This window comes from Pseudopodoces humilis, chromosome 2 (assembly GCF_049639895.1).
Source record: "Pseudopodoces humilis isolate 2021_Gansu_Grassland_sample_001 chromosome 2, ASM4963989v1, whole genome shotgun sequence".
Taxonomy (NCBI): Eukaryota; Metazoa; Chordata; class Aves; order Passeriformes; family Paridae; genus Pseudopodoces; species Pseudopodoces humilis.
The window spans coordinates 20342768-20355643 of record NC_142201.1 but is presented as its reverse complement, the minus strand read 5'-3'; the positions used below and the strand labels follow the sequence as shown (position 1 = coordinate 20355643).

Here is a 12876-nt window from a genome sequence, read left to right as displayed (position 1 = left end):
ATGAAAAATTATCAAGTCACAGCTATCAGGTTAAACCAAAAAAAGAGATGATTCATGCAATGAAAGAGCATTTTTATCTTTTTTGAATGACAACACATAACAACCACTACATGACTACTAGGGAAACAGTAAGACTGGCAAATGAAACAAGCTTGAAGTATCTGGTGGCACTTGGGGACTTTCTCACTGTCCATTTCACTTGTACTGCATCTACCCAGATACCCACCTCTCCTGAAAACAAGGACTGAAGCAGGAGCCTAGTCCTCATATATTTAATGCTGGCTGAGACTTTCTAACATTGAACATTCACATTTCTGCAAACAAAATGAATAATGCTTCAGGACTGTAGTTTATTTCAGTGCCTCTTAAGCCCTGGAAACCACACAGAATCTCTTCAGGCCAGGTTCCCTAGTGCTTTATTTTCTCCACTAATATAAAATACTTCCCAAATACTTTGAGTCCGTTAGATATTCATCATCCTGCTTCTGCATTTGTCTTCTGCTTGCCTTTTTGAGCAAACTATATCCTTCAATTATTAATGCTGTGACACATGTCAATCATCCAAGAAGTTTTTAATCAACCAAATGTCATTTACAGCAAAATGTTGCCCATGTAATAAAGCCTCTGCTTCCTCCTAGTTAATCCCTACGCTATTGAATAGATTTGTAACCAACTGACCATTCTCTTTGTTGTCCCTTCTCTGACATTATGGCAAATACTTCTCTTTTTTGTCAATATTTAGAAATTTTTTAAGGGCAGAATAGTTCATACCAGTCTGGTGAGTTTTGTGAACCTGTCTCAATAAATCAGTAAATTAGTGTGAGAGAGGTGCAGTTCTTCTTAGTGTCATAGGGTTTATGGAACATTATTCCATGGTCAAGGCAGCTGACATTCTGCTGGCAGCACCATCTGTTCACAGACATATTTATCTCCATGTCACATCTGTCCCTAAGACTTGACCTTTGATCAGCAGAATTAACAAAAAAGCCACCTGAGCTCTTGACCTCTTCACCTCCCCATTCCAGATCCTTACAGTAGCTTCTAATCTGTGTAAACCCATTCCCAGTAGTGTTATAAACACCCACACGGAACACAAGCATGGAGGAGTGTCCAGAAGGTTGGAGGAGTTTCAGCAATATTTCAGCATCACCAAGGATTTGCGTTCCTCAGAGAGAATATGTTTCCTACAATGTCAAGTCATGTCAACAGATGGGTCCCATTGTCAGGCTCATCACCACTGCCATTAACAAATCTTATAATCTCGTAAGAAAAGTGGTGATACTTGGTGTTCCTCATTCAACCTAATCCTCTAAATTCTTAACTTCATGAGAATTTCACAGTCTTCTCTTCCAACTTCTCTCACTTCATTTTCTCTTTTAAAATTATAAATTTTCTATTTACAGGTGAAAAAAGCTCAAAAACATAAATATAGATTGTCAATAAACCAGAAGGTAAATTACACTGAATAAAAAAAACCAAAAAAAAACCCAAAAACCAAACAAAATGAAACCTCATGTTTTCTCTCTTTAGAAAAGTCTAGTACTTTCTAAAGCATATGTGAGTTTGGTAATTCCAGTGATTATTTCACCAATGACAATTAAAAGTACTGTAGAATAAAAGGATGAAAATTCATCTATCCTTAGAGGTTGAAGAGAAGATAAATGTCTTTAGTTATAATATTTTGCTTTAGCAAAACCTCTGGTTGAATTCCAGAATACTTCCTGAATACTTCCTGAAATGCTCCTGTAAGAAGTCCAAGTTTACAGTGAAATGAATCTACACACATGGAGTGCAGTGCCACAGAAAACATCATCCTAGTATAATATCAAATCAATCTTTTTGTGACATACTGATTAGCTGCTGTGAAGATGTTTCTTTCTATAATTCTAGCACAAAAATTTTATTGAGTTGATGCACAAACAAGAAATTGAAAGTTTTGAGACTGAGGTATATATGACTGTATTTTGTAGTCAGAATTTAAAAAAACATCTTGTAGCTACTAATTGTATTATGTCTTAAATAAGTAATGGAGAAACATCACTGTCCAATTCAGTCAAAATTCAAGATATCCAATAAAAAAATAGGGAAACAGCAGGCAACAAAAAGCAAAAGCAAGCTCCCTAAAGAAACAAGGAACCCATAAAAATGCTTTTTAGAAGAGTGGACTTCCCATGGCAGAATTATGGCTCTGAGAGGTAAGGCAGAACACAGCAGAGAGGACAGAGGCTCAGACAACAGAAGCTGTGAACATCCAGGATGTGTAAAGGAAAATTCAGGATTGTCTCTCAAAAAGAAAGAATTAGGAAAAACACCAAATAAAGGGTAAGTGGTTCACAGAACCAGGGATCTGTTTTCAAAATCAGCAATAAGCAGGTTTGGTTTGCTGGTTTTGAATCTGGCAGTGCTACTATTAAATTTAAAATGGATTTAAGGGCAGAGATGACTGTGATTTGTAAAGAGACCTTGCAAGAGATGATCCCTGGAAGCAGATGGAGTTGTCACGGATAGTGCTCAGCAGCCCTGGGGACACAGGAGTTGCCTTGTTTAGTGCAAAGGCTACCTCGGTGACACAGGAAGGCATGTGCCTTCAACAAACTCAGCACTAATGGGATTCCAGACACTGAAACCCTTAACTAAATCACAGCCATTGAGAAGGAGATTAAAAGCAATTGGAAGAAGCTTGGCCTAAATCTGGCAATAATGGCCTAAAATCATGAAACAAGCGACCTTTCTTCATGCCTTTTGCTTACGCATTTTTGCCATTCTTTCTGCTCATCTGGCTAAAGAACGTGGAAACACCAAAGCAGCAGTCATTACTAAACTGACAGTGTATGGGCCTTTCAGAGCTAATGTTAGTCACCACTTAGCCAAGCCACATTTCTTAACAGCATTAAAATGTGTTAACAGTAATACAATGTTAATAAATAACTGCAGTATTCCAAAATGTCCAGCCTCACTGAAATGCTGCAACTAAAGGCTTCCAAACATTGTACAGGTGTTCTTTTGATTCCCATGACACATTAGAAATGTATTTCACAGATTGACAGTACAGAATTTGCAAAATGTTCTCTCCAAGTTTCTGATAGATTTTGTGACTACATTCTTATGTATATCCATAATTTCCTGATGTCTAAGTAATACGTAAAAGAAAAATAAGGTTCTTTGAATCATAGTTTTTTTACACTCTATCTCATTAAAATATTTCTTTAGTATAGGTTTCTTCCCACTGTGACTTAAGAAATTATCTTTCCTCAAGCTATGGATCTGTTAATTTAAGAGAAAGCTAAGTATTTCATGGGAGTATATATTTATTCCATATATATATATACCATGAGAGAGTTTTCTAGAATAATGATAGCAGCCTGAGAGAGACCAGAAGCAGCTTTCTTTGTACTTTATAGAGTGCTGTCCCATGTCAGTGCCCACAGCCTGTGGGCAGCCTGACTACACCTTGAGCAGTCCAAATGCACAGCAAAGAGATATGCAGGAAGACGAAAATTCACACCTTTTTCTTTAGTCCCATTTAGTACCCCAGCCATGGTGATACTGTGCACTCAGGTCCCAGAGCTGCAGGTCTACATCTGCAGATGTCTGGGCTAATGGCAAACAGAGGCATTTCAATGAAATTTCTGCAAACCAAAGTTCCATGGCAGAAGGTCTGCATGGATTCCAATGTGATGGGAATTTTTTTTGGACACACTTTTCATTGTGTCCACCCTCCCTCTCAGTGAGTCTCCTCTGAAACACAGTGTGAAGGGCTCCTTTCTGCCCTCCCTTGCTGTGGACATACTCTGCTTCAACAGCAGGGGCATCTCCCTGTGACCAGGATGGCTCCTACAACCTGTTTGCTCCTTTTGTCAAGGCTGTGCTCATGCAGACATTACACCTCTCCCAGCTTGGGGGCACCTCTGTGCTGAATCTTTCCTCCCTTCTCACTCTATAGCTCTGCAGCAGGACAGGTGGTCTTTCCACATCATTTTCACTGAAGGCACTCCTTTCTTCCTGCTCCCAGCCAGCCAGCCCCTGTGTCCCTGACATCCCCAAGCTTGGGGACACGTGTGGCACAAGCAGAGGCAGCTGGGTGCCCAGCACACTCTGCCACTGCCACAGCAACCTGACCCACCCACCTCAGCTGAGCTCTCCAGAGCCCTTGGTGGTATCCCCAGAAGCTCATTCCCCGCTAAGATCACTGCCTGACCAAGGAATACAAACAATTTTGGTAGCTGCAGTTCCTCAAACCAACAACACTAGGCATATCAAAGAGGCAACACAAACCAGCCATTGCCATTGTCAGTTTAATACTGAAAAACTCATTGAATGGTAATGTGGTCAAATACCACATGAATCCAAATTCACACCGTTTTGCAATTTAAGCAACCAGTAAATTCTCTACAAATATGGCTAATCAAGTTCCCATTTCTTAAGACTTGAGAGATAACTTATGTCTGACAAAATAAAAATATACTGAGAAGCTGCAGGTTTCATTTTCTTTCAGCTCTGCATTCCCAGGGGCAGTGTATGAAGGGCTTAATCACAAACCGACCAAAAATAAAAGAATGTATAAGCTTCTGCTTTAAAGGAATATTTTTCAATTTCTTTGTAATCTGACAGGCCTATTACACAATTTAAGTTGCTAATGCTATGTGGGTTTCTTTTTTTTTCCAGACAATTTCCTTGATATTTAAGGTGTCACTGCTTGCCTTACAATTGTTTCACAAGTAATTAATAAGAGAGGATGCGGAATCCCCATTCTTCATTATCTCCAAAACATGAAAGGGTAAGGCTCTGAGCAACCCATCATCTGTGACAGAGATGTTCTAAAGATTTTGAGGTTAGCTGAGATAAAAGAACAAATCTCCTAGATAAAGTCTGGAGCTAGTAAAAACACTGATTATGTTGTTTAACTCATACTTTCCCAACAACTGTATATAAAATTATGAAATAAAAATTGTTATTTGTTCAACATATTTTACAAAATTACTAACAAATGTTACAAAATCACATACAAAATAAATATGGGATCACCTTAGGATTTTATCAAGGTTTTGCAGATGAACTGGGATCCATTTCACTTAGTGTGACATATTTAGTTTACCTGAATATAAATTACCCTTAATGGCATTCATCAATACATTATATCTATCCATTTTATATTTAATTTTGTGTGCTCACCACAATTTCTTGTGGCCAGCATGGCTGTTGAGTAGAAAGACAGGTTTTTCTAATCTACAAAACTATATTGTGTATATAATAATTTAAATGAGATATAGCTGCAAGTATTCTTTATATCAAAAAACAAATATAAGTTTGCTGACAAGGAACCTTTTACTGAAATCTGCTCTAATTACATTAATATTTATTATCTTGGTGGATTTCTTTTCTACTGGAAAGGTATCATAAACCTAAATCTTCACAGCATTAAGCAGTGAATAGAAACATGCTTTCAGTGTGTCATGTATGACTAAGAATAATAACAGAGAGAAGTCTTTCACAACAAAAGTAATGCACACAGATCCACTAAAAAGCAAAACTAAAACCTCCTTCAAGTTCAGGTTAAAAGACAAGAGAAATTAGCACCAGCTTCAGACAAATAAAAAAATACAGGGTTCATTCACTAGTGTAAATCTACTGTAAGCCGCTGGTGACTCAGCCATTCATGAAGCACTTTCACCAATTAAATGCTATCCATTGTGACAAGAGATATTTCCCTCAAAGCACTGGGAAAATGTGTAGGGACCTTCTTTGTCTACAGTATGATTCAGTAAACACCAAGCAAAAATAACAGCTGACCATAACTGCTCTGAGAGGACAACTAGCATTCACCAGATTATTTTTTTCTTGTAGATTCCTCTTCTATGGTTACAGTCTAGCAGATCTTGGCTTGAAGGCACATTCACCAAAAGTATGAAATATTTATATTTCAAGCAAGTATTGCAGCACGTCTCAGAAAAGAAATTTAAAGTATTAATTTGAACATTTGCAGATGACTACAAATACTGGAATTAATACTAGAAACTGGATGTTGGCAAAGAAATTAATTCATTGGGTGAGCTGATTCTTTTTGTGCCACCTATGCTCTTCTGTTCCCAGTACCTCCTCTCCCTTCCACATACATAAAGTGACAGCATGGAAATTCCAGCTTATCACTCTGCATCTGCTAACAACTGTGCAGACTGAACCATTTAAATCAGGCAACATTTTCTAATTAAAATATAAAAATATGATAGAAAGGTTGACTAATCATTACTAATCAGCAAACCCGAGTTACTGTCAAAGATTGAAAATTTTGAATCTGCTGCACACATATTAATACTGAACAGCTTGTGCAAAAGACAAGTAAGCTCTATTTGCTGTACAAATACATTTGCACACAAATATAAAGGGGTGTTTGCCTAAGTCTCCTGAAAAATGACAGTCCACTGTTTCCAAAGTTGATTTTTCCATTGAGAAGAAACAGACCTGCTGAATGCAGCTCATTATTAAGTAACATGAATAAATCCCCAGCACATGCAAAGAACTGGGCACAGAAAGCATTCATAAATTCTTTAGTTTCTGTGCCTCACAGCACTCTCAGTAAATGCTTATAGCAAGGCGTGTATGAAATATTCATCAATGCTCCTGCCAGCACCTTGAGCAGAAGCAAGAAGGAAATGAAGCACAATGCAAAGGGGACACAGCAATTGGCTCTGTTTCAAAGCTTACATTCTCACTGCTCTCCCTGGTGCTTGCTTTACCCTCCCAGGTGCTGCACTGCCACTGCTTTGGCCCAAGGCCTTCCTCAAGGGGGCTGGCATGGATTCAGACAATGACAATACAACACCTGTAATCAGAAAACAGAACTATGGAGGGTGGGTTCGTTTGGTTGGTTGGGTTTGTACTGGAACAAGCTTTCATTGTATCCATTTTTTTAATGAAATGGAATCTTTTGAGTGTGTTCTGGCTTGAGGTGCACAAAAGCCAGGTTGTACAGAAGCACAAGTGGCAAAACCCACCCCCAAAATGATGAATACTGTACAATATATAACAAATTTGCTTTATTTCATATGCTTTATTTAATCCAGTCACTGTGTCCTTTAATCCAATGTAAAATAAAACATTTCTTTGAAGATATGGCAAGAAAAAATGAATGTCTATTCTGAATTACAGTGTATAGAACAATTCAAGCATTTATTTTGACAACTTATCGATTCACCTATTCAGGTGACATACCATTCTTATCTGGGTTTACTGAACCACAACAGCAAATATTATAGAAACAGTCCAACTTGCAGAGAAATTTAACAATAGGGGTGTTTCTAAATATTAGTCATTTATGAAAAAAAAAAAAACAAAACCAAAACCAGAAATGTAAGCATTTACTCTAAAGAGATAGAAATACCAGGAAATTTTGGAGTTTTTGATCAAGTTAACAAAAAATAAATGTTTATTAGATAAATCAAGAATTACCCAAAGGTGCATATCCAAGCTAAGGATATTGCACCAGAGAATAATAGTGCATCTATGAGAATTTGAAACAGTTAAATATTTGCACTAAGACAGATATTTATATTTATTAAAAATACAGAATTTAAACCATGGGATACTGCACTTTAGAACAGAAAATACTCCAAATCTAGTGCATACACAGACTCAGCATGAGTTTCAGTCCTGGATATCTTGGCTTCCAGGATCAGGCCACTGGCAAAGATCCAGCAACTTAATTAATTTAAGTTAGCACAACAAAAGGATCAACAAATCCTCACTGTGAGCTTTCCAGTTAGAATAGAGAAAGGGCAAGCTCTTATGCCTGACTTTTTACTTCTAGTACTGGTTTATAATGTAAGTTACTCAAATGATATTTAAACTTATTTTCAGATTATTTTGATGACTAAAGAAAATTAAATGCTGTAGTAAAGAGAGGATAAAATGGTATGACTTCATACACAATGAAATTTAGTTGAAGCGGAGGTACTCGGTGCGACACTGATTTTTCTTAGATGGCTCTATCTCTTCAACTCAAGAAAAGCAAAATTCTAAATTCTGTATGGAGGAGATAATGTAGCAATATTTTGATGTAGGATAGTTTATTACATAAACAGTATGTACAAATTCTAAACATGAAAATAGTGAGTAAAAGAAATCAGACTATTTACATTTATATTTTTTTACAAAATGTTTTTACAAGAAGTGTATATTTTTTCTCTAAATAACAGGACAAACACATAAGACCAATCTCTTTGTATTACATACATAAATAAATATTGACTTTAAATGACTGTTATAGGAACATAATTTCTACAGCTGATTTGGGTAACAGAGAAGCATTTGTAACCTCTACTACAATATAATTAAGTAAAAAGGAAAAATTTTACATATAGAGCTCTGTTAATTACTTTGAAAATTGTACCTTACTAATATATCAGTAGAGGTAATACAGTCATTACATTTCATGCCCACAACTGAACAATGAGTTTTGGCATGCAAACCCACATATAATCATCAACATCTGCAGGTATCCATTTACATTTTTTTAAATAAAGGGTTTTCTTAATCATTGAAAACTACATGCAACAGCTTATTAGTAGCATATTCCTGGTTAAAATGCACAAGTTTTGCATAACATTATTTTTAGTAATTGATGTTCACAGGTACTGATCTAAAGGGTAGGAACATACTTGGCACATAGTATAAGAAAATGAATTAATAAATAAGTCAATATCACTATGACATTTACATATACACAAAAATAAATTTTTTATGGTGTTTTACACAGAATTTAGAACTGTCTGGTTCTCCCACTTTGCTTTACAAGGCCCTGATTTAAGAAATTATTCAAACAAAATCTGACATCCATGCTTGATTTGAAGCATCACTAAAGCTCATTTTTAACTGCACAGGTTTACTTCCATCCCACTGACTTCCTTTGTGCCAACCTTCCCAAATCAGGACCTGCTTACTGGAAACTCTCCCTGACTCCAGCTGGGAGCATGAAGATGAAAGTATTGTGAAATAAACTGACTCAGTATTAAGGTTTCTATACAGTTCTGCTAATACCAATTAGCAGAATTGCCAAATTCCCATTCACACTCGCAATGACTGTGTGCGTGACCACGCCAAGTATCAATGTCAACGTCAGCATTGCCACACCACGTCCTCAGCTCTTTCTGAAGACACTAAGGTGAGGATGTTCAGCGTTTAAAAAATCAGACTTCTTGTTTATTGTCTGTGTGCTATATTCTTAATGAATATTCAAACTGGTACACATGGATGATACAGCAAAAGTTCTGTCTTACTTTCTCCTGCTCTATGAACAACTCAAAAATGGTCAAAAAAAAAGACGTAATGAGAACAAACCAGTTTCTTATACAAAAATCACCAACGATCAAAAAAATTCACAAAGCAGTTAGCAAAAATTGCATAATCTTATAATTCTCCTTTAAGAAATAAAGATAAACAAAATGCATCCTGAATTCAACTGATACAAATCCATCAGAATCGTACACAGTAAATAACACATTAGTGTAAAGGTGCAGAGTATCTTCAAACATCCCAATATCTCTAATATCATCCCAATATTAACTCTAAATTACACATCATTAGAGAAAATAAATCTTTAACTAGGAATTAAGTAGCAAATTACAACTCTATTACTGAATTAAATGTTTAATGTGGCTTAGCCTAGGAAATTAGGACAATACCCTGCGTGATTCAGCAAACAAAGCTTTAGAATGAGGCACTGAACACTTCAAATCTGTACTGCTAAATTTAAAAAAAAATAATCAGGAAATCACTCACAGCTGGGAATTTAACATCCATGCATGAGTTTTATTGACTGTAGTTTTCATTTTTGATTTGGAGGGTGACTTGAAAGGCGAGTTGATAAGATCATTTGTAGAAGGAAAAAAATAATTTACATCTTAGTGAACTCTGTATAATGCACTTGATCAATAGATTTCTACTTTATCAAATTTTGGTTTTGATCAATCTAGCTCAGAAGGGAAAACCTCTCAGTGTTCTTCCAAGTTCTTTGTTACTTTGAACAGAATAATGCTTCCGAGAGAATGGCATCAGCAAACAGTAACCATTTTGATTCTCCTCAGGATGATTATATGAGAACTAAGGGCTCCTAATTTCCTGCTTATCTTCAATGAATTGGCATCATCGTAACAAAGGCCAACATCTATGCTTTATAGTGCCACTGCAGTTCCATGCTTTACAGTGTCACTATGAATGAAATGTAATTTTATTAATCAAGTCACTGTGGATTTGATCCAGCACAGCTAGAACAGACTGTGATTCAAAGGTTTGAGCAGAATTCTTCGGAGAAGCCTGAGTTAATTACCTTCCCTGATCCTGCTGATCCAGCAAACACCACAAAGTTCACTTCTAGAGTCATCTATGCCCTGTGCAATCCAAATGTGGAAGCAGTGCTGCACACCAGTCCAACACAAATTTTGTTTTCTTTGTAAAACATACACATGAAACACTTCCATCCTGACTTTGGCATTCTGAAAAAAACTGAAAACGAACCTTTATACTACAGATTTTTGGCAGAAGAGTTCATCTGCTAATTTGCTAATGTAGTTTGGAAAACAGAGGAAGGAATTAAAAGCACCATAGCCTTCAATAGATTTTAAGCTATTGTTAAAGGCCCAAACCATGTAGCAATAGAAAATGTCTGTGAAAATTCTTGGTCACAAAGTGAATATCAAAAAAGACAACAAGCAAAATAGAAAAAGAATGGAAAAGAGCCCTTTAAAACTGAAGGTAAAATTGTAGAAAAATTGTAATGAGCAAGTGATCAGAAATTAATGAGGTTTCCTTCTCCCCCTGTGGTATAAATGCTGTAAACTTCAGTACAGACCAACTGAATATTTTGTGAACATTCTACTATGATAAACATAGCTCCAATCCTTGGTTTCAGATAGGGATTTCTTCATATTTGGTTTTTCACAAAACAGTTTGTCATCAAGACAAGGGAAATACATGTACCACTAATGTCTGAGCTCCTCTCACTGAATATCTGAGAAAAATATGAAGCACAGATGAGTCTGTGGCATCTGCTGGTAGAAAAAGTGGCCACTTTGTCCAGTTGGAGTCAAGTTTTGAGGTATATTAGTCTGATGTGATGATTCAAGGTGCCAAAGAATTCAGGAGCTCTTTGAACATCTTGAATATTAACAGCTGATTATTTGTATGGATGTTTATTGACAGATACTTCCCACACTCTCAAAAATAAATCCAAGCAGTTTCTGTTTACTATTGAGACTTGTGTCTCTGTGTGACAAATTATTCTAGACAGTTTATATTGCACAATAAGGCAATACAAATTCCCTTATGGTTAAAAAGGGCACCCTTCTGTCTAAATTTGAAAAATGAATTCAAATAAACTGTAAGCCAATGTTTTCCAGATGCCAGAATATTGTCACATAATTCTTCCTGTAAGCAGAACAGCAAAATAGAGCCAATACATCCATCCTTCTGTTCTGAAGATCCATGGGGAAAAGAAATATGTGCATCAAAATTCACAGCCAAAAAGTAGCTCTACAGCTACTTGAATAATAAATGTGTCTCAGAATTTCAGTTTCTAAAACTTTAATGTTAACTGTTCAGATTTTTAACAAGAAAATTGCTGTTTCTATTCAAGATAATATTATACCTTGAAATATCATGTATCAAAAAATTTTAATTGTATGCAAGATTTTAGAAGTTATTCTTCTAGGACCCATCATATAATTGCATTCATTGCCATAAATTTAAAAAAATTCTATTAATTTCCATGTGTTTCTCTACAATGGTATTTCTACCCTGTATATCCTTTAATTACTGACTATATTAATAGAAGATCTACATGATAGAACATTACCACTTTAGACCAGATGGGTAATACGTATGTATCATCATCATCCTCCTCCCATGGTGCCAATGCAATTATTAAAAACTGGGTATTTCAGGGTTTCTGCTACTGGTATTTATTTTACTTATGTCCTTATTTCAGACAACTGAAGATATTCTTTAATAGCAAAATACACTAGGGCTTAAATTAGTGACAGGCAGGGCTTTAAGTAAAAGAGATAATTTAAATCCACTGATGAGAACATGGCCTCTTTCAAAAGTATGTATACATCACAGGACCTTGCAAATAGTAACACTGACTTCAATAAGAGAAAAAGCTGAATACACTGCACCGTTTCAACCTACTTTAAACACAGAATATGAAAACATTATAATCAACAATATAATGAACATTTTCTCACAGGTGTTGAGTTGGATGCCATCTTCAGTTTGTTGAATAGTGCTGGTACTGAAATGATACTTGCTGTATGATTCATCCTGGTCATGGTGCAAACATAATTCTTCATGGCTAAACTACAGAGAAATAGATACAGATCATACAGGATGGTAACTTCCACTGGAAAACTGGGTTCACAGCTCCAACAGATGTGCTGTTAACCAGCCCTCATTTGGAAGGTCAGTTTTTTTCCCTCAGTTATATGATAATCATCTGAAACAGTCTAATATTTCTCTGGGGATGGCTTGTAGTGATGTGGATGATGTTGCTTCAGATGAGGTCCTAAACAAAAGAACAGGAAATTATGCACATATCAAACCCTGGATATGTAATGTCAACATTTATCCATGCTGAAAAGGCTTTGTGACAGCTTCAGCTTTCAATCCTACAGCTTATCAATGCTGAGTCTGTGCTGACAACTATGTGTATGTTCAGTCCAGGCAACTTTAGTGGGCCTCTGAAAGGACAGAAATATTCAAGCAGACAAATTTTGAACTAATTCTATTTTTTACTTGGCTTTGCAACACTGAGCTGAATTTTTCAGAAATACACCAGGTGCTGGAAACGGCCATTAAGAGGTTTGCTTTAGAAATATGTTTAACCTC

At 36.2% G+C, this 12876-nt stretch overlaps 1 protein-coding gene across 1 annotated transcript in view; it reads right to left on the bottom strand.

Moving 5' to 3' along the window:
• Window positions 1-7019: 7019 nt before the first annotated feature.
• ANOS1 (anosmin 1) overlaps window positions 7020-12876 on the bottom strand; it is a 128646-nt gene continuing 122789 nt past the window's right edge. The window contains exon 14 of the mRNA XM_005516615.3: window positions 7020-12553. Coding sequence (XP_005516672.2) covers window positions 12495-12553 — 59 coding nt within the window. The 3' untranslated portion in view covers window positions 7020-12494. The remainder of the gene's footprint in view (window positions 12554-12876) is intronic.